Source organism: Semicossyphus pulcher, unplaced genomic scaffold (assembly GCF_022749685.1).
Source record: "Semicossyphus pulcher isolate SPU_LCO1_2020_fin unplaced genomic scaffold, fSemPul1.0.p SCAF_3, whole genome shotgun sequence".
Taxonomy (NCBI): Eukaryota; Metazoa; Chordata; class Actinopteri; order Labriformes; family Labridae; genus Semicossyphus; species Semicossyphus pulcher.
In genome coordinates, this window is record NW_027211704.1 from 17,381,608 (window position 1) to 17,402,648 (window position 21,041).

The 21,041-nt window shown below is 41.9% G+C and overlaps 2 protein-coding genes across 2 annotated transcripts in view; one reads left to right on the forward strand and one right to left on the reverse strand.

The window, feature by feature from the left end:
- LOC138605617 (inositol 1,4,5-trisphosphate-gated calcium channel ITPR1-like) overlaps window positions 1-14,810 on the reverse strand; it is a 75,612-nt gene extending 60,802 nt beyond the window's left edge. Inside the window, exons 1-3 of the mRNA XM_069677989.1 lie at window positions 14,621-14,810; window positions 13,629-13,742; window positions 11,080-11,150 (exon numbers count right to left, since the gene is read on the reverse strand). Coding sequence (XP_069534090.1) covers window positions 11,080-11,150; window positions 13,629-13,720 — 163 coding nt within the window. The 5' untranslated portion in view covers window positions 13,721-13,742; window positions 14,621-14,810. The remainder of the gene's footprint in view (window positions 1-11,079; window positions 11,151-13,628; window positions 13,743-14,620) is intronic.
- A 429-nt stretch (window positions 14,811-15,239) lies between these two features.
- sumf1 (sulfatase modifying factor 1) lies at window positions 15,240-20,892 on the forward strand. The gene is made up of 9 exons (XM_069677988.1): window positions 15,240-15,519; window positions 16,494-16,667; window positions 17,020-17,094; window positions 18,116-18,198; window positions 18,544-18,666; window positions 18,763-18,877; window positions 19,229-19,342; window positions 19,430-19,489; window positions 20,189-20,892. Exons 1-9 carry the CDS (start codon window positions 15,298-15,300, stop codon window positions 20,288-20,290), a joined length of 1,068 nt encoding a protein of 355 aa, XP_069534089.1. The 5' UTR covers window positions 15,240-15,297; the 3' UTR covers window positions 20,291-20,892.
- Window positions 20,893-21,041: the final 149 nt, after the last annotated feature.

The following is a 21,041-nucleotide window of genomic DNA, read 5'->3' on the forward strand; positions in this document are numbered from 1 at the left end:
AGTCCAGAGGGCAGAAACCTCAATGATTCATTAACATTCCTCCAACAACCAGACCACAAGCCCATAAACAATCATTCATGTAGCTTTGAAAATTGCTTTTTGAATTCATAAGCAAGCAGGCTTTTTATTATCTGTGAAATGACAGTTAACATTGATGATACACTGCTTTACGGCTGTGTATCATCAGAAATAAATCTGGATATATTGGACCCTTTGTTTTCTCCATCAATGCCTCATAAGGTGTCCGACTCTCTAAATGAAGGACTAGATTGCAGAACCATCCTATAACAGCTTTATATATATATACATATATATATACATAGTTTCATCTCTGTTATATATATATATATATATATATTTTGACACAAACAGAGATGAAACTATGTATATATATATGTATACATAGTTTCATCTCTGTTTGTGTCAAAATATACATATATATATATATATATATGTTTTGACACAAACAGAGATGAAACTATGAATGGATTTTCAGTCTGTAAATTACATCGACAGAACTTTGGCACAAATTTGGACTTTGGATTTGAAAGTGGCAGGCACATCTTCTTTTTCATCATCTCTTTATTGTTTATATTCATAACTGTTTTTTGAGCTGTTGTGACAACTTTATTTCCCCCAGTGGGGGATCAATAAAGATTATCTATCTAAAGCGGCCTAAAGCGGTCCCATGCAAGCTACTTTTATTATCATTATTTTATCTTTTCACTTCTGTCCCTGTATACATGTAAATTAAAAATATTGATATGTGGCACAAGCCTAACGATAATCCTATTGTACAAGTCAGGACGACGATATATTGCTGTATTGATATCCCACCCCTATGTCAAAAGTAGAGATAGACCGATTTTTTTTTTTTCAGGGCCGATACCAATACCGATTATTAGTAAGGAGTATTAGTCAAGGAGGCCGATAACCGATATTTGGAGCCGATATTCATTTGCAGTAAAAGTGAAAATATTGGCGTCAAAATTTTGAATAATACAAACTCCAAAACTGAACTTTGTTAGGTTTGTTAGGGTCAGCAGCATCTCTTATAAAGTTAACAGAAAATTTAAATAAATAAATAAATAACTTCCTGAAGTTTTATAAAGTAAATAAAACAAAGTTAAATAAAATTTGCAAAGAAATTAACTTTAAAGGGCCGATGCCTATATGCGTCAAAATGCCAAATATCGGCGCTGTTAATCGGCCCGGCCAATAATCGGTCTATCCCTAGTCAAAAGCTCATTTTGATTTTTAGACCATTTCTCAGAACTGTGTGGGTGTGACGGAGCACATTTTCCCTGCCTCCACATACAGCAACTGCGCATGTGGAGTTGTGCAGACCCAAACGGTACGTTTGAGTCATGTAATTGCTCATTGGAGGAGCCCTGCCATCTTGATATCATTCAATTCAATTGGTCTTTTAATATTGAGTCATTAAGAGTTTTGCTTTCTATTACCACACCATTAGCGTACACATGCAACATTGGCTGAGACATTTTTATAGCACAGAGCTAAACTCCCTTCGTCCACGTTTAACACCTGCAGATGGTAGCAATGGGTAGCAGCCAAACCATTATGACCACTGACAGGTGAGTGAATAACATTGATTATCTCATTACAGTAGCAGCTGTCAGTGGGTGGGATATGTTAAGCAGCAAGTGAACATTTTTCCTCAAAGTTGATGTGTTGGGGCGCTGGTTTAGCTCAGTTGGTAGAGCAGGCCCCCCATGTACAGAGGCTGCAGTCCTTATCGTACTGATCGGCAGACTCCCGGTCTGCCGATCATTTGGTGCATGTCATCCCCCACTCTCTAGTCCCAACGTTTCCTGTCTATCTTCAGCTGTCCTATAAATAAAGGCAAAAGCCAAATAAAAATGTTAAAAAAAAAATACAAAAAAGTTGATGTGTTGGAAGCAGGAAAAATGTGCGAGCATAAGCATGTGAGCGACTTTGACAAGGGCCAAATTGTGATGGCTAGACGACTGGGTCAGAGCATCTCCAAAACGAAATATTTGTTTGGCTTTAAAACAAAACCTATAGGACATACATGAATTTACTTCTCTGTGAAAGGTTAGATAAAAAGATGGATCACTCCTATGTCTGTGTCTTAAATATAAGGCTATAGCAAGCAGCCAGTTAGCTTACCTAAGCACAAAGATGGGAAAGTGTGGATACAACTCGCCACGCTCCGTCACAAGTAAAATCTTCAAATTAACAGGTCATACATCTCCATTTAATCCACACACACGACCCACGAGTACTATAAGCAGTTTACAGGCTTTAATTACTTTCAGAAGGTGTCTGGCTACACAGGGATGCTTTTATCTTACCTATCTTTTTCTATTTTGTATTTAATTTTAGTCTAGAAAGTTTTTGCTTGACTCAGACGTCTTGAGTCAGGTCTGTGTTTTAGAGTCAGGTTTCAGGTACATCTTAAGTTCTTCTCTGACGTCTCCAACCACAGCCACAGCTATCATTATGTCTATTAGCTGCTGTATGTACACAAGGTTGTGTATCCGAGGCAGGACTTTGATCCATTAGTTGTCAGTATGCTGTAAAAGGCAATACAACAAAATATAGCAGGTGGAGTGTATGAATGCGTTTTTTACTTGCAGAGTTTCATGACAGCTTGATGTTAAAAAAACAGCATAACTGAACTGTAATTCCCCTTTTCAACAAATTTTCCTGCTCCATCCCTCCCTCTCTCTCTCCCTCTCTCTCCCTCTCTGTCCCTCTCGCTCCCTCTCGCTTCCTCTCTCTGTTGAGCACAGAAAAGCTGACTCTGGGGAAGATGGCGTCAGATTCTTACACGCTCTTTAACCATTAACAGAGTGAAAACTGCAGCTGCTTAGTGCTAATTACATGCAGGGCAAGTGTGAACATTTAAGGGAGTGACACGACAGTTTCTTTTTTTCTGTGGCTGTTGTGAACACACACACAGCTTTATAAGCAGCAGCACATTTAAATGTGGTGAACTGGTATGAAAAGATGCAACGGCTTATTCGTTTGCGGTCCTGAATATCATCAGGATGTGTGAGAGTTTAGGCAATGAACAAAAAAATATATTATACGGCTCATTTATCACAGTGCATCTGAAATACAGTAAAATCACACAACGATTACTCATTTTAGATAAGAGGATCTGATGGATGACATCAGCTGTGAACAGGTGAGTCTTCAGCCTTGATCTTAAAGAAGGGAGTGTTTCAGCGGACCAGGTATACGGAGCGTAAAAACTGACTACTCTGACTCTGGGGACAGAAAGCAGACGACCTGAGTGATCGGGATGGTTCGTACTCTGTCAGTAGATCCCAAATGTATTTTGGCCTTAGACCATCCGGCACTTTGTAAACCAACAGCAGTGTTTTGAAGTCTATTCTCTGACAGACAGGGAGCCGACTGGAGTGATGTGATCTACTTTCTTGGTTAGTGAGGACTCTAGCAGCAGCGTTCTGAATCAGCTGCAGTTGTCCTGCTGAGACATTTGTTAAGATTATTTTCATGCCTTTATTTCAGAGAGAGGACAGTGGATTGTGGCGGAAATGGGGAAAGAGAGAGTGGGAACGACATGCGGCAAAGGGCCGAGGGCGGGATTTGAACCCGGGGCAACCACATCGAGGACTATAGCCTCTGTATATGGTCACCGATTTAACCGCTGAGCCCAAATCCTTCATGTATTCTGGAGGTGACAGTAGGCCATTTTAATGTGGCTTTTAAAATTCAGGTCTGAGTCCCTGACTACGCCTATGATCCATCCATCATCCATACCGCTTATATTGTTCAGGGATGTGGGGGGGTCTGGAGCCCACCTATCCCAGCTGTCATTGGGCGAGAGGCGGGGTACACCCTGGACTGGCTGCAGGGCTACACATGGCTGAGACATAGAGACAGACGGCCTTTCACGTTCACAATAAGTTTTAGAGGCCAATCGTGGTGCATTATTCAGCTGAAAGTGTGATTTCGGGGGAAAAAACTGCATAAGGACTTTAAGTAGGGGTGATTTTGTGTCCAGAAGTTAACCTTTAAAATTAAATAATATTTGCACGATCTTAGATTCTGTTTTTTTTCAAAGATAGAGAAGTAGCAGGTCTTGTTTTTAGAATTTAAAACTGGATAATTGAGCTATTTGTGCAGAAAATCAACAACAAGCAGACTATATCCACTGTAGATGCTTTAAAACGTGGCGTCATGCAGCACTGCTATAAGTGGTCTTACACGCGGGCCAGAGATGACTCAGAGAGATCACTCAGGCACGCAGAGCTCAACGAGAATCTCATAAAAACTCGTGCAGTGACTGAAAAACATTAACACTTTTGAGAGGACCAGGAGGAAGATGCTTCTAGCCCAGACAACCGCCAAAACCACTGAGAGCATGTAAAGCAAACAGAGGTGATTTACTGCAGAGAGTTTCATCAGGGAGCAGGACTGCTACAATACTTTGATACTGTACTGCAAAAAAACATATTTAAATCAGATCTGTTTCTATTGTCTGCCACCCTCTGATAAAAGCTGCTGAATCACAAGAATCCTCGTCCCTGCAGTAATTAGACCACATCAGTCTGGCACAGGGCCTGGAGATACACATTGCATAATGCCGCTTCTATTCTGTGCTAAATCAACAATATCCTCAATGATCTGCCTTGTATAAACTGCTGCGCGGGCCAAGGTTCTTATCCTGTCGGAGATATTGTAGAGGAAGCGGCCGAACACTTGTAGTGCATCGGAGACAATAAATGGGTCCACAGACAACAGCGGCTGTTTCCTGCACGAGCTCTCCTCTCTGCGGACAGGAAAGCAATATATGTGGTTATTAGGAGAGGAAGGGACTGGAGGCAGGAGGGTTTCTGGTGTTTATCTCAGATGAACCACCCAACCAGTCTGCGGTGTGTCTCTGACAGCGACACTGGTTTGGACTGACAACAGATAGTAAGAGGCAGAGCATTAGCGCTCCAAAGCTTGTCAGGGTTTGTGCGGCTTAAATGTTTTGGTGTACACACAGAAGACAGGAGATCAGACATACGGCTCATCTCGTATTTAACTTAAAATGGAAACGCATTACACTTACACCCCTGCACTGGCTCCTCAGTCACATGTTTGTATTTAAAGCCCTTCTTATTTTACAGACCTTGTATCCCCATACAGTACAGCTAGGGCCCTCAGATTGTCTGATCAAGCGCTATTAAACATCCCGGAAACTTGTCGGAAACAGGGCCCTCTCCACGGCCGCACCGAGACTCTGGAAGAGCCTCCCATCACAGAACAGCCGAATCTCATGACTGCTTTAAAGAATGCCTGAAGACTCACTTTTATTAACTTGATTTGCACCTTACCTTGTTTACCGAAAGCCTTCGTTTGTGTGTGTGTGTCTGTGTGCATGTATGTATGCGTACGTACGGATGTGCACACTAGGTATTTGTCCATGTGTTTCAAATATACACCGATCAGCCATAACATAGTGACCACCTGCCACGCTGACTGGCCTGCGGCGACGCGGCCCCATACGCAACAAACTGTGAAGCTCTATGTGACACCTTTCTATCAGAACCAGCATCAACTTGAGCTACAGCAGCTCTTCTGATGGATCAGACCACACGGGCCACCAGTTTTTCCTCCTTGGACCCCTTTAGGTAGGTACTGACCCCTGCAGACCGGGAACACCCCACAAGAGCTGCAGTTTTGGGGATGCTCTGACGCAGTCGTCTAGCCATCACAATTTGTCCCTTGTCAAAGTCGCTCACATCCTTATGTTGCCCATTTTTCCTGCTTTCAACACATCAACTTCGAGGGCAAAATAAACACTTGCTGCCTAACATACCCCACCCACTGACAGGGGCCATTGTAACGAGATGATCAATGTTATTCAGTGCTCATAATGTTATGGCTGGTTGGTGTAGATGTCATGTCATGTGATCTTGCTCTTTCATTTGTTGTATGCCTGCTGTAGAGCTTTTTGGTATAAACACAATTTGTTTTAAAGCGCTCTTTAAATAAATTTGACCTTTGACCTTTGAAATGTTGCTCAATATTTTGTTTTTGTATATTATTATGTGTATGTTGTCACTTTTGCTGTCTCTCTCCGTGTTACCGGCCTCATGACTACGCATGTAAATTAGCATTCTTGCTAACTCCAGCATGTTTACATCTTTCATCACCGTTCATTAAAGCGGTCTGTCCTTTTGAAATAAACAAACAAATTAATTAATAAACACGTGACATGAGAAGGAGATCATTAAAAACACATTAGCCAAGGGTTTAGCTAGAAAAAGGAGACACTCTCCACCATAATGGTCTTCACGTGCGGCTGGTTTAGCAATAAAAATGTCTGGTAACAAACAAGCAGCTCATGTTGTTGCACCATCTTTGTATTCAAACAGAGGAAGCTTTGATGCCCTCTTCCTGGTGTTCCTGAGTCTTCAATGTTCAGTATTGAATGTCCAGGATACTTGGTTGTATAAAGTGTCAAATATGCAATTTTAAGCTTTAAAGTATAAAATAAAAAACAGCAAACTTGAAACACTTTGCAAGAACAAACCGTTCAAAGTCATTTTAATCAGTTTGTAAACATCCCGCTGACCACAGACTGAAAGATTGACTGATGATTCATCGAGCGGAAATTAAAAGCGGATGACATTTGTACAATGTGGCGTTCAATTTACACTCCGACTTCAGCACACAACAAAAGTAGCTGTCGCCACGGCAACTCCAAATTAGACAATCGGTCCGACATTTAAAAAAACCGAGTGATGAAAAGTTCATCACAAATATTCAAAGTAGGTTATTTTGAACACACAAAGCTCTGTTACAGCTCCTCCTCTGCTGACTGCTGCAGAGTACACTCAGCTGAACTCACTGCACTATCCCAGTGTGTGTGTGTGTAGGTGTGTGTGTGTGTGTCTGTTGGCATTTCAAAATGAAGATGAGTGGAGATAAAAGCCTCTGCATCCTGATGTCTCAGCGTGTGCATACAGACCAGATGAGTGAGAGTGAGGCTGTGTGGAGGGTGCTTGTGTTTACATTAGCAGGAAATGTTGAGCATACCTCAGCAGTGACAGTGTAAGGCCCTGCATGTGGACATGGCTCGCCTGGCCCTGTGCCTTTATAGTGTCCGCTAAGAAGGATTATCTCTGCACAACTGTGTCCCTCTCCAACAGCTGAGGAGCCTCCCTAACCAGGAGGGACTGAGGAGCATTTGCTCTGCCAGAGGACACCCAGGGGACTCAAGTTAGACGTTTGGAGGGAAAGAAAATACAGATGTGAGCAAAAAGCTGTGCTTTAGTTTTTACTTTACTGCATAGGACAGAAGATAGACAGGAAGTATAGGGAATATAGAGTGGGGATGACACAAACCAAACGGCCGTACATTGAGGTCAAACCCACGGCTGATGCGACAAGGATTTTGCCTCTGACCTTCAGACCAATACTTCCTCATCTAGATACAGGAGTTTACAACACACACATTAGTATGTATTAAATGCTCAAAAGGCTGTTATTTTTGATAAAAATTAATGAGATTCCAAAAGATTAACATGTTCTTACTAAAGCTAAAAATGCTTGACTTTTATGTGAGGTGTTTTACCCACAATGCCATGCTGCAAAGAGATGCACTGCACACAGGGAGGTAAACTTAGGACAAGTTGTACAGAGTTGTGAGACAGCTCTAAAAATATAATGAACAAGAATTTTCTTTGAAGCTTAATTTGCATTAGTGAATTTACACTTGCCTATTGTCTCATTTCATGTGAGATAAAACAGTAAAGTATATTGATATCTTGTTGACCAACTGCAAGATTTGAGTAATGAATACAATTAGTATCGCACTGGGAAACACATTTTGCCTTCATGGCAGAAGTGAACTGACACAGCTAAATAGAATGCAGCCATTGTTAATGTTATAAATTGCATCTGCTTTTAGGACCTCTGCAGGTGTTAAGATAAGATCTATTAGATTAAACAAACTGTCCTCCACTATATCTGTGACACTGATATTGAGGGTGTATTTTGGCAAAAGAACTGAATTCAATTAAGATAGGTAAATATGTCATTTCAAAAGCATGCAGGCTGCTTTAAAAGCCAAAGAGAGCAACGTAAAGAAAAATCAGCACTGTCATTTTAAAAGGGGCGCTCAAGCAATGGAGGATTGCACTTACATGAAGTTTGGGGACTATAGAGAGAGAAGGAGGACCCCTACGCCGGGGACACGCCGGGGACACACCGGATGCCGAAGCGCTGCGAAGCGCCGCGCAACGAAAATCGCGCGCGAGCCGGAGCACTTCCCTTCACACCAGACGCGCATTCCTCCGCGCCGGTCAACAAGCGCCTCTGCTCCTCAGCTGTCGTTTACTCACATCTGGAGCTGTTTTCATGTTTTCATCATGCTCTCTCTCTCTGTTTGCGTGTGTGTTTTGACACCCCGACCGCACCCCCTATAGCCAGTCAACTTTGTGTCTCTCTCTTTCTTGTGTATGTGTGTGTGTGTGTGTGTGTGTGTGTGTGTGTTTGTGTCTGTGTGTCTGTGTCTGTGTGTATCTTTGTCTCTCTCGCGCTCTGTTTAGATACTGACAAATATATAAAAGCACACAAATATAACATTGCATTTGTCAATCGCTGTGTTTTATTTTGAAAATTGTTTTAATTTTGAAAATTGACCGGATTCTCTCGTTGTTTCATGTGTGACTTCCTGCCAGGATTGACGCGATCGCTCGCGGCTCGCACAAAAAGACGCCGACCAGACGCCGAAACGATCGCTGCTGGCCGCGAGCCGGCCACAAGCCGGCCGCGGAGGTGCGCGCCGCGGCGCGTCTGGTGTGAACGACACAATCGGTTAACATGGGCGCCGAAAGGACACGGGCTCCGCTCCGCGGCTATTTGCGGCGCTTCGGCGTCCGGTGTGTTCCCGGCGTTATAAGATAACCTTTTTTTTTTTTTTTTTTAACTTTTAGTCAAGTCAGGGGCAAAAACATGAAGCCAACAGCGATGTGCCAAAAACTGCAGTTCCTCCAATGGCCACTTGAGGCTGGCTCCAAAAGCAAGTCAATCCCAAAAGAGGCTCATATTGGAAGCCGAACTTCAAGAAATAGAAAGTTTGTTTACAGCCTGGTACTAAAGCAAGCTGCTATTTTACTATGTTCCAAAAGCTCTCTTAACTTTTTTTAATCTAATAACTAAACACCTTCAAACCGCTACCACCACATATGGAAGCTCATTTAGTGGGAAACGCTGAATCTAACTAGCTAATTAGCCAGCTAATGGATTAGCCTTGAGCATAGAATGGATAACTGACTTTGATAACTTCGCACTCCTCCCTCTCATCAAAATTTGGTCACTTTTGACTCCAGCAAAACAGGATAGCCACGGCAAAGATGCTGAACAAAACAACGGCAGTTAACAAACCAACGGGTGTCATCACAGTGGCTATGTCTACTTCTTTAATTCAGTCTATGCTTTGAGTGCCAAGCATTGGTTTAACACAGGAGCCTACATTTCCCTTGAAGCAAGCACAAGCACACTTTGACCTTTATGTTAAAAAAGGAATATTCTTTAATATTCTTCTTTTCCATATGATCCTTTAGTGCCTGTCCTGACATCATTCTGCCTTCTGCTAGACATCCAGAGGCCTCTCACAGTGACATGAAGGCCTCTTTAGGTCAAGACCAGCTGACATGGTGAAGGAGTTACCGAGGCGACTGTAACAGCACTTATAGCTTATGTGCAAGGGTGTTTGAGAGAACAAGGAATCTATACAACAAACAGCTTTAGCCTCATGAAAAACCTCATGTGTCTTTGTTGCACAGGCAGCTCAAAAACAACATTTCTGCAATACTAGCATTGATTATAATTTGGCATAGATATAAAGTGTTCTAGGTCAGATTCAGGACAAGACTTTTGCTCCGAGTGCCCTGATCTTGTGATGACTTTTAGAAGTGCGTCAAGGGAAAACTGTGGGAGGATTGAAGATTAAATGAGGGGTTGTGATTAGCCTTCTTGTATAAGTGAGCCAATAGGAGCTCCTACACTTCAATCACATGTTTGCTGCCAAAAATAGACATACACTAGATTAAAATAAAATCTTTGAACACTTTAGATACTGCTCTAATCCTGAACAGTAGATACACACAGGCTAACAAAGGTTAGCTTAATCCCTGAGGATGCTACTATATCAATGAATCTTCTATTTTTAGAGCCTGTTTACAGCAGAGACGAACATGATGAATTCAACTGCAAAATTCTAACATGACTGGCGGTCTACAGACGCCACTTATTACCACCTCCCTCACCAGGTCTATTACATTAAGTGGACAGTTGCTGAGACAAAAAAAGACAGAGAGCAGAAGCCTCATCAGGGAGGTATCAGTCTGCGGTCGGTGACAGCGATTGTCTCTAGGGGGGGGAGACAACCTGTCCTGGGACACCAGAGATGAGTCAAAAGAGATGAGCTGAGTGAGAACCACTCAGATCAAAGCCTTTCACTTTCTAAATACAGTGCAATCTTCTTTGAACTCTTGAGACAGCAGATAGCATCCTCGGTGCTAAGTGTGAGCGTGTGTATGTGGTATGCTCACACGAGATTCTGTTTTTTAGCAGTGACCAAAGAAAAGTAACGTCTTATACTACACAAGCCATCAAAACACTCTCTGTATAATGTCAGGCCGGGCCTCTCCCCAGAGATATAAACCTCCAGCCTGAGAACTGAGGGTCATGAGTTCTACTTCCTGTATGGGAGCTAATAATAGCGAGTTCACCCAAAGAGGCATCTCAAGGCTTCTTTTTTTTTTTTTTTTTAAAGCAGCTCTTCAAGTGCTGTTTTCCAAAAAATACACAGCACACCTCTCTCTTTCTCTTTTTCTCTTTCTCTCATCTGCCTCTTCCTCTGTGGACGAGCGAGCACACACATGCACACACGCACCATTACGGCTGTCAAAGGCAGCCCTGTTTGAAGTCCGGTAGGCAGAGATATTGTGGTTGTCACCAAAGAGACCCAGCATAACACATTGAGCAGAGCCTCTCTCAGTATAAACAGACAGCAGTTAGTGTGGTGATGTCAGACCTCAGGAGTCCGCTCCCTGCGGCTCTTACCTCTGAACTTCTTCGGAGGGTTGTTGAGGTCCCCCGCGTCGGGCTGGACCACACAGCGGTCATCCACCAAGCTGCGGATACAGATACATAATGACATCATTAGATACAGGACACACACTAACAGTCACAAGTCAATCTGGTCTGTAGGTTACAGATGTATAACAAAGCTGTACAGGCTTTTTTAATCTCTATTTATTCTATTATTTTTCCTGTTTATATCTTTTAAACCTTTTATCTTATTCTGCACTACACAGCTCAGGGAGATGCTTCACTGTTTCACTGTTTTGCACAACAACAGTAAAGACTTTAATCTATCTATCCATCCATCCATTATCTATACTGCTTATCCTGTTTAGGTTCACGGGGGGCTGGAGCCTATCCCAGCTGTCACTGAGCCAGAGGTAGGCGGGGTACACCCTGGGCTGGTCGCCAGTCAATCACAGGGCTGACTCATGGTGCAGAAATGATCAGCACTGCACGCCCCGTCCTGAAAGTTCCTGGACCTTTGGAAAGTACTACCCCCCGAGCAGGAACTTTTCAGGGGATAAATCAATCAACTAAATATAGACCCTGGTTCCTGCTATCGAAACGCACAGAGTTCCTCAAATGGTTCCTAGTTCCGGCTGTTGAAAAGCACCATTAGAGTCAACAGTGAACCTAACAAGCATGTCTTTGGACTGTTGGAGGAAGCCGGAGTACCCGGAGGGAACCCAACCATGCACGGGAAGAACATACAAACTCCACACAGAAAGGCCCACTTCGTCAGAACCGGGATTCGAGCTAGGAACCTTCAAGCTGTGAAACTTGTTGAAATTTTACGTTGTTTACAATAAAATAACACAAAAAAAGTAATTAAAGGAAGCTGTGATCTTAACATTTTAGAAGTTGTGATTTATATTGATTCATTTGTATCTTACTCTTGTATCTGAGCAGCTCTGTAACCCCTGCAGGTTTGTGTGTAAACTAGCTTGTCTGTGTGTTTAAGACAAGCCAAAACAAAGCGTTCCTCACAAAACCTTCTGCACGTTCAGATCTCTTCCTATCTGATGGAGACCTCTCACATAGTTGCAGCATATTTTCTCTCCCACTCCACACAATAATGAAATCATTCTGGATTAGATGACCTGTGGGCAGTTTGGACTCTCTGCTGACAAATTTAGCTTTTACTAGCTTAGAATAACACTTGTCTGGACTCGGGCCAAATCCCACATCCATTTCAGTCCTTTTCCCGGGGAATGTGTACACTTGTCCAAACAGACGCGTCTGCTCGTCCAGTCTGTGCACCTCAAAAAACAAGGCTGCAGACTTCAAGAATATAGAGCATGTTTGTGCGCTCATCTTGCCAACTTGCTAATCCCTGCAGCGCAGGAGTGATCAGTCATTAACAGGAGTTTAACAGTTACACATTTAAACAAACAGGACGGATCCTGCTGAACTGTACCGAACTGCATTTTTAACATTTTTAACCTTTGATTTGCGAATAGATTCCCCTCTTCAGTTACCAAACAGGAGCAGGGAATGCTGCTCAGCTAGAGACGTTATAACGCTCAAAGAGTTTTCTCTCTCTGCTTGCTACAGTTTCTTCCTCTGAGGATCTGGAGAAGGCTGCCGAGTTGGTGGTTGTGCGTGGAGAATATGGCGGCTGTCCAAAACTGTCATGACAGTTTAGTGAATGCATGCGCTTGTACGTATGCGTGTGTGTCTGTGATAGAGAGAGCGAGAGAAAGTGAGTGTGTGTGTACGTGGGAAGCACTGGAACTCGAGAAAGGCCACAATGTCTCTACAGTGACTCAGTCTTTGCTGCAGGTCATTCCATTTTTCATGAGCAGGGAGGGGGGAGGTCCTGGACAGTGATAGCACTGACTGATGCTGGACACAATATGCTGCACCATCCTGTCACTATCTCAAAGCATGGTGATATTAATGCCAGTATATCAATGCAGGAGGCCATTCTGAACCCCTACAGATACACTACATGATCATGCATCCTACTTCCAAATATGAGGTAAAGCTGACAGAGGAAAACAACACTATAATGCTGTTACTGTGTGGGAGATTGAGTCTCTTGTAAACAGCTTTACCATTAGTGTTAAGCATTGTTTTTTTCCCCCCTGGCTCTGCCCTCTACACCCACTCGAGCCACACTCTCTCCAGCATACACACACTTTATCATTATCTGTGCATTTGGCCGCCCCTACATTTCCTTTCCTCCCAGCACTATCAGCGGTGAGGTCAGCCATGGCCACAGGAGGACCACATCAAAAAGGCCTCACACTGTTCTCACGGCTTTGTTCTGCGGGATACCCTGCAAAAAGTATTACTACTAAGTCACATTTTGTTATTGACGGCAGGAAGTGGCGCCCGTATCACAAACAAACATGGAGTCAAATGAAATTCTTCATCTGAAGGCAAATTTTCAAACTGTCAAAAATTGGTTTCAACAACTCGTGTGACTTCCTCCAAATTCTTCTCAGCTTCCTTTAAAACAGTGAAAAGTGTGACTGAGGCCACCACACAGGATGTTGAGCCAGTGAGATGGACAGACGTACCCCAGGGTGCTGATGAAACCGTTGGTGGATCCCTCTGCGTACAGGGAGCAGATGTCCCCAATGTGCAGGAAGCTGGACATCTTATCCGACATGTTTGACTCACACAGGCAACACCTACAGAAAAGGAGAGCGTTAGAAATGAGTAAGAAGCATAATCACACAAATGTCTACTCGTTCTTTTCCTAATATCAGATTTGTAATTATAATAAAAGTCAACGCAGCAGGAGCATCCTTATCTTGCATTCTGTCATGATAGGATTTGCAATTAATGATGGGTTCCCATAATTATTGGACATTCATTCCGATAAAATCATATTCTTGCAGCTACCGAGTTCCCAGTTAGGTGGCCATGTAAGACAGGAGTACACTGATACTACACTGGCTGTAAGGATTTGCATAAAAGCTGCAGGGAAATATTTTCTTTCATGTAACTGTAACCTGTTGTGGCGTGAGGCTGGACAGTTAATGATTCAGCTACAGGGAAGGTTTGTGCACCTGCAACAGGTCATCTCTGCTGAGGCTGAAACTGTGTGTAAGCACTGCAGGTCCACTCACGCCGGTTATCTGACTGTTTTTGAAGCAATGAGGTCGATAAATTATGGAAACTAAACTAGAACTGGTGGATTTAACTGAATGCCATCTTCTGCAAGCCGAAAATAATATCACAAAATGTGAAATGTTTTGCTGTTATCCAGCAAAAGTGTTTATATTCTTTACAGGCCCTGCTTATTTGACGACTTAAACACATGAAACTTGAGTAAACGCGTCCAGGCTGTTATTTCACTCGGCATCCGCAATCACATTGTTTCCCAGCAAACCGAAATTGTTATCTTACTCGCTGTTTTGGTTGTTTTTATCGAATGAATCACAAGCTCTGCTTATCGGCTATGAGTGTTTAGTTAACCGTTAAAGGAAATACATGAAATCTTTAGAAGATAAAGAAAGGAAGAGAGGAGGATGGTGAAGTGAACAAGTTGTGCGCGCAACTTTACCTCGGTTGTGATAAACGCCGGGGTGTTCAGCTCTTTCTGCACCGGCTAAGACAGCATGACTGCGGCTTTCCTCTTCCACGGGGCCGAGGGCGACGTCCAGCTGTCAGCGACCCTTATAATCCAGTTTTTCTTTCTTTTTTTGACAGCCGAATCCCCTCTCTGCGCCTGTGGGTGCTCCGGGGCTGCGTTCACTGAGGCAGGCAGCACACTGGCTGGCTGAGCTGCCTGGCTCACTGCCACTTCTTCTTCTTCTTCGTCTTCTCCGGCGGCTGTAGTGAAGACAGCTGGGTAATGATGTCCATGTGGTCACATCCCTCCAATAAGGAAAATAAAAACGGAATTATCTCTCTCAGCGTGGAGCTTTGACTTTTAAAGTGCCAAAAAGTATTTTTAAAAACTGTCAAACAGCACGTAAACTTACGGTTTGTCTATATAACTTTAATGATTTTTTTTTTTCAAGTAAATTATTTTATTAAAAGTTACTTTATTTTAATATGATACACCCCCTCTTAATTATTTGCAAGAAAAATATACATAGAAATAAACTATATTATGCCAGTTTCTGGGCACGAAAGAGTTACACATTTGTTACAGTACACCCAGCTGACTGACCACGTGACTTTGCGGAAGTGAAAGTATCAACAGCATGAGCGGTTACTGAGCCGTGTCTCGCAAGTATGGTGCGTAGATCGGCGTTGTTTTTTGTCCTTTCTTGTCTGTGTTTGTCAGAAGCTGCAGCCCAGCAGGAAGCAGCGAGCTGCGGCTGTGAGAAGCTGAAGAGAGCCGCTGCTGAGAAGCCTGCGGAGGACAGGACGGAGTCTGCAGCTGAAAAGTACTCCAGAGGCGCCAATGAGAGGCTGCCTGAGGCTCAGGACGATGGGAAGAAAATTCAAAGTCAGGTAAATATGTAACTGTTGATTTTTGCATTTATTAGGCAGTACAATAGCGAGATTAAATGAGGAGAGAGGAATTGTAAACATTTGACCATCAAGTTTCCACTATATTTTGATTAAACTTTAACTAAAATTTAAAGTAGACTACAGAGGGAGAGAATGAAAACCTTTAAAACCACATAAGACAAGTAACCGTGAGGTGTTTTAGGCAAGTATAAAAAAAGGATTATCTTATTTGACATAATGAGTTGTCAGTGCACATAAGTTCTTATTTCCAACTTATACTAACAGCAGACTGATCCACGTGTAACTCCCCTGAATGCAGAAAATGAAACCGTCTCAGGAGGAGCACATTGCACTGTAAATAATTTATTCAGCTCTTCTTTACGAGAATGATGAGCCAACACACTTTCCTTCACACTGCTATCTTTCAGTCTGCAAAGTTTGCATGTTTGTGGCATTGTGGTTCAGTATTCCAGTTTGTCCCTCAACAAGCTCCTGCAAATTAGTTATTTTTGGCTTTGGTGTCAGTCAGTGTTTTGGAATCTTAGCAAAGTAGTCTGACTGCCTTGGCATAGGCTTAGGACATGGAAGTTCATTGTGTGCTACATCCCGTCTACATTTAGATAATTGAACCCTGTTGCCTCAATGTAGGATGCTTAAAAGCTAATATTTGCCCTAATGCCTTATTTAAATAGCAGGCATGTGCAAACTAAAATGATCTCTTGTACTTTTTTTGTGATTTGATACATTTAATCTTTATATTTTGAATTAGTTTGAACTTTTTACAGCTTTGCCTTTGGATGTGTATGCGGTGTTTATGGAGGTGTTGTGGAGCTTACTTCTAAATCTACCTCTGTACTCAAAATAGAATAAGTTTCCATCCTTTTAAAGACAAACTCCAACCTTTTTTTTGAACCTTTAAAGAGATTCAGAAGACTGCTTGTCTGTTTGTTAATAGGTGTATCTCTTGCATACAGATGGTGCCGATTCCTGGAGGAGAGTTCCTGATGGGAACAGACGACCCGATCATCCCTGCTGATGGTGAAGGTCCTCAAAGGCTCGTGCATGTTGACTCCTTCTATATGGACGTCCATGAAGTCACCAACAGACAGTTTCAGAGCTTTGTGGAGGACAGTGGATACATTACTCAGGTATGGTTAATCACCATACCTGTTACATAAACGGACTGTTTTTCTACTCTCTAGAACTAGTTTTTTTACTTTCTAATTTTCTGCATGTTTATTGTCTTGCCCTGATATTACCATGCTTCTCTAAGAATGAGACCCTGTGCCTCAATGAGATTATGTGTCTAAATTAAAAATGTACCTTGCACTAAAATCAGATTTGAATCAAAAGATTAAACTAGAACTGTATTTCTGAAATAATTAAGACTGAATTGAATCGGTCAAAGTAATAAGATCTGTAGCAGTTACAGGCAGTGGTTATTTAATGTTGTGTGGTTAAGAGGCATCAGTTTTGCTCATAATGTTTTCATGCTTTTAGGCAGAGAAATTTGAAGACTCGTTTGTATTCGAGGGACTTTTGAGCGACAGTGTCAAAAACCAAATCACCCAAGCAGTAAGTATGATTAATAAAGCATTTAATTACATCTACAACTCACTGTTCTAATGCTAAACCTGCATTAAGCATTGTAATGTGATTATAATTAGTCTCTGTTTCCTCTGGATCTCTTTAGCAAGAGATTTATCTGTATATATTTGTCCTGCTGTCTGATCACTTAATAAAGATGACAATCTTGGGATAAAGAAATGAATTCACTCGTATAACAGTAATTTGAACTACTCAAGGGTAGTGTCATTCTATATTTGACACACACTTAAAAGTATTAGAACGACACACCTACCTTTATAACTTGTTGCTACACTGCTCCCTCCATGCCAGGAAAAAAGAGACATTGTATAAACTGTATTTTACCATAGGAAAGAAGCAGTGTTTTAGAGATTTCTTTATTATAATATTAATTTAAGCAGATGAAAACTGTACATTAAAAGTGTCGGTGCTTTCTGCCAATTGTAACATATGCCTACAGTTGTAAAGTTTTTCCGCAGGCAGAATTAAAAAAAATAAACTTTCTATCAGAAAACAAGAAGAAAGACAATGTTTATGTGTTTGTTGAGATGATAACCTGATCTCTTATGTCATAATACTTTCATGTTCCTTCATCCATGATGTATTTGAACATCTTTTGAGAAGTATACGTGCACTAAGCCTTCACCCGGAAAACCTTCAAAGTACCAGTCTCGGGTCGCTCATATTTAGGCTTCAGACTCTTGTTATTTAAGAGTCTTGAGAATGTTCACAGATTGGTTGTAAGAGGCCTGAGCGCAGCAGGCCTCCCTTAGACGAAAGCCAGACAGCAGGGAGTTTGCTGCTTCATCTCAGCTGTCATGTGCAGCCCGATCATACGGCTGAGAAGGTGCCGTGTACCCATTAGTACAACGCCAAAGAACATTAGTACCATCGCAGTTCTGCACATAGATTAAGCCCTGAAGTGTGTATGTGAGAGAAAATGAAACAAAGAGTAAAACGGAGGCATTTTATCAGTCAGTAACCATTGTTACCATCACGTTGTAATTAGGTTGCTGCTGCCCCCTGGTGGCTTCCTGTCAAAGGGGCCGACTGGAGGCACCCAGAAGGTCCAGACTCGACATCTGCAGACAGGTGAAGACATGCTCTACCTCTACTAGAAACCCTGAAATGTGTTCAAGATTATCCTTTCTCTGCTGTCATTTAATGATAAAGAAAAAGTTTTTGCATGTCTGCCTTTAAAGATTCTTGAATGTCTATATGTTGTCCATACTGACTGAGAATGCAATTAAGATCTAAGTGATGGGGGACAAAATTGACTTTTTTTGTTCAATGTAAAACTACGCAGCTGAAAAGACCCAAAGCGCTTTCACTGAACTTATGGGCACGTAACAAATGTTTTAAGACAGACTCACAAACATATGTACCTATATTTCAAAGTCTCTTACTATAAATGTTTATTTCTTGAATTATTTGTAGGCTGGACCATCCTGTTCTCCACGTGTCCTGGGAGGATGCTGTCGCTTACTGCTCCTGGGCAAACAAGAGACTTCCCACAGAGGCAGAGTGGGAGTTCGCCTGCAGGGGCGGCCTCAAAGACAGGTAAGATATGTACTCTTTATTAAAATATTACAATGTGCATGTGGCCTTCACAGTGTGTCCCTTTATGGTTTCCTGATATTCTGCCTCTGCATGCAGACTTTACCCCTGGGGAAACAAGCTGAACCCTAAAGGAGAGCACTACGCCAACCTCTGGCAGGGAGACTTCCCCAACCACAACTCTGCAGAGGACGGATACGCCAAAACCTCGCCGGTGAGACTAAGAAGGAAAGATTTAGAGTTTCCACAGTTATGAGTTTGTTAAAGACCCATCATATTTCAGGTGAGGGAGGATAGGTGCTCATGAGCCATTGATATAAGCTGGAAACCTAATTATAATTGAGCCCCTGCCTATAGAACCTACAGGAAATGAAAGGTGCCGGAGATAAGAGCTCGTCTCAGAAGCACCTCGCAGCTTTCAGATATCAGATGAATAAAAATTAGTTCATATAAATGCAATCTCTTACTTCACATCATGAATGTAAGCGCCTAATTATTTAAATAATTTAGATAAATGAAGTCCTTAATCAGAAGCAGCATAAATGTGGCATTATTCTCCCTGCAGGTGATGTCCTTTCCTGCCAACGGCTTCGGTCTGTATGACATAGTGGGTAATGCGTGGGAATGGACCTCAGACTGGTGGAATGTGATTCACACCACAGACCGGCAAAAAAACCCAGTAAGAACATACAGCATTAACTCTAAGCTTTTGATTGTTTCAGGTTTAGTTTCTTGCTTACATGTCTCGTAATATTCTCTATTTTAGACGGGTCCTCCATCAGGCGAAGACAAGGTGAAGAAGGGAGGGTCTTACATGTGCCACAAGGTAAAGGGGAAGCTTAAAACGCTTTTAATGGTTGTTATAATGCTGTAAAGATTCAATGAAAAGACCAAGCTTATCAATGAATGTCTAAAGAACATTTATGACCTGTTATAAAAGCATTTTTCGAGGCAGTGAGGTTTTTTTAGTGATGTTAGTGCATCAATAAAAACAGTTCTGGTTAGTGTTTTAAACCTGTTTTATAGCAAGTATTGAATCAAGGTCTGACATGAGCACGTCTAAAGGGAGTGAGGGAGCTCAGTATTAATCTCCACCTGTTTTCTTCCAAAGGGAAAACTCCGACTCATGTAAGAATATTAATGGAGGGGAAAAGAGAACACAAACTAACGCATACGTTCCATTAACTTTATCTGCAACAACGCTTGAGCCGCCCACTGGAGACTGTTTCAATTTGCTTGCCACCAGCATTCGTTGCCATGGGGAATGTGACTAATTGCATGCTAAATAAGTCCTGAGCACAGAGGTCTGCTTGTTTTATATGAATAAACCATGTGAGGGAGGAGAAGACAGTCAGACATGCCTGATAAACAAACTCTTAACAGGAGGAGCAAAAAGAAACCCTTTGCTAAAATCAATTCAGAGATAAAATGATGTTGATGTTTTTTTTAATATGCTTTCACAAAGCAAGTCTCTAATGCTAAGACAATTGATTTATTGAAAGTAATCTCCCGCTCTTCTCTCCAGTCTTACTGTTATAGATACAGATGTGCAGCCCGAAGCCAGAACACTCCGGACAGCTCGGCCTCTAATCTTGGTTTTCGCTGTGTCTCTCAGGCACAACAGTAACCTGACCTGCTAAAGTCTGAAACACTGTGTCTTTCATTCAGCATGCTCTCTAACCCCAGGGTTGGTTAAAGAGCGAACACGTGGAAGGTATTTCATAGAGATCTTCTTGAGTGCCATCTCATTAAAGTGCATTTGAAGGTAAAAAAAAAAAAAAACACAGACGGCCAGTCTGAAGCTGAGTGTGTCTTAAATTTCAGTAGATTTTTAAATATGTGAAATTTTATATTTTTATATTTTTCTTATTTCTTATAAGAAGTGAATATAAAAGCAAAGATGATTGTGGTCTTGAATAAAGCACATGATTGTATTGATCGTCACCAAAGCGCTGGCTGAGATACAGACTGAAAGTGTTCACGGCCAGTGTATAATGATGATTTCAGATAGCTGTAGAATTCATTGAGGAAATATTGTAATATAATTTTTTTTAAGCACCCATTAATGTGTAACTAATGGGATACTTAACAATCTAATTTGCCTCTCTCCATGTGTGCTTGAGATTTTTTTTTATTCTTCGAAAATGTTTTTCATTGTGTGTAATTTCTGTCGACTGAAAAGATCTAGTTTTTTTTACTGAGCCATAATAATAAAAACTACCAAATCATTATTGGCCTCTTTGACAACCATGATAAAGGTTTAATATCTAGTTGTAGTGTATGGCATCCACCAGAGGGCAGCACATGCTCAAATATCTAACTACATGTCTGTCCGTCCTGAACATGTTTGAGAAGTTAAGCTGACACAGTGTAAGCTC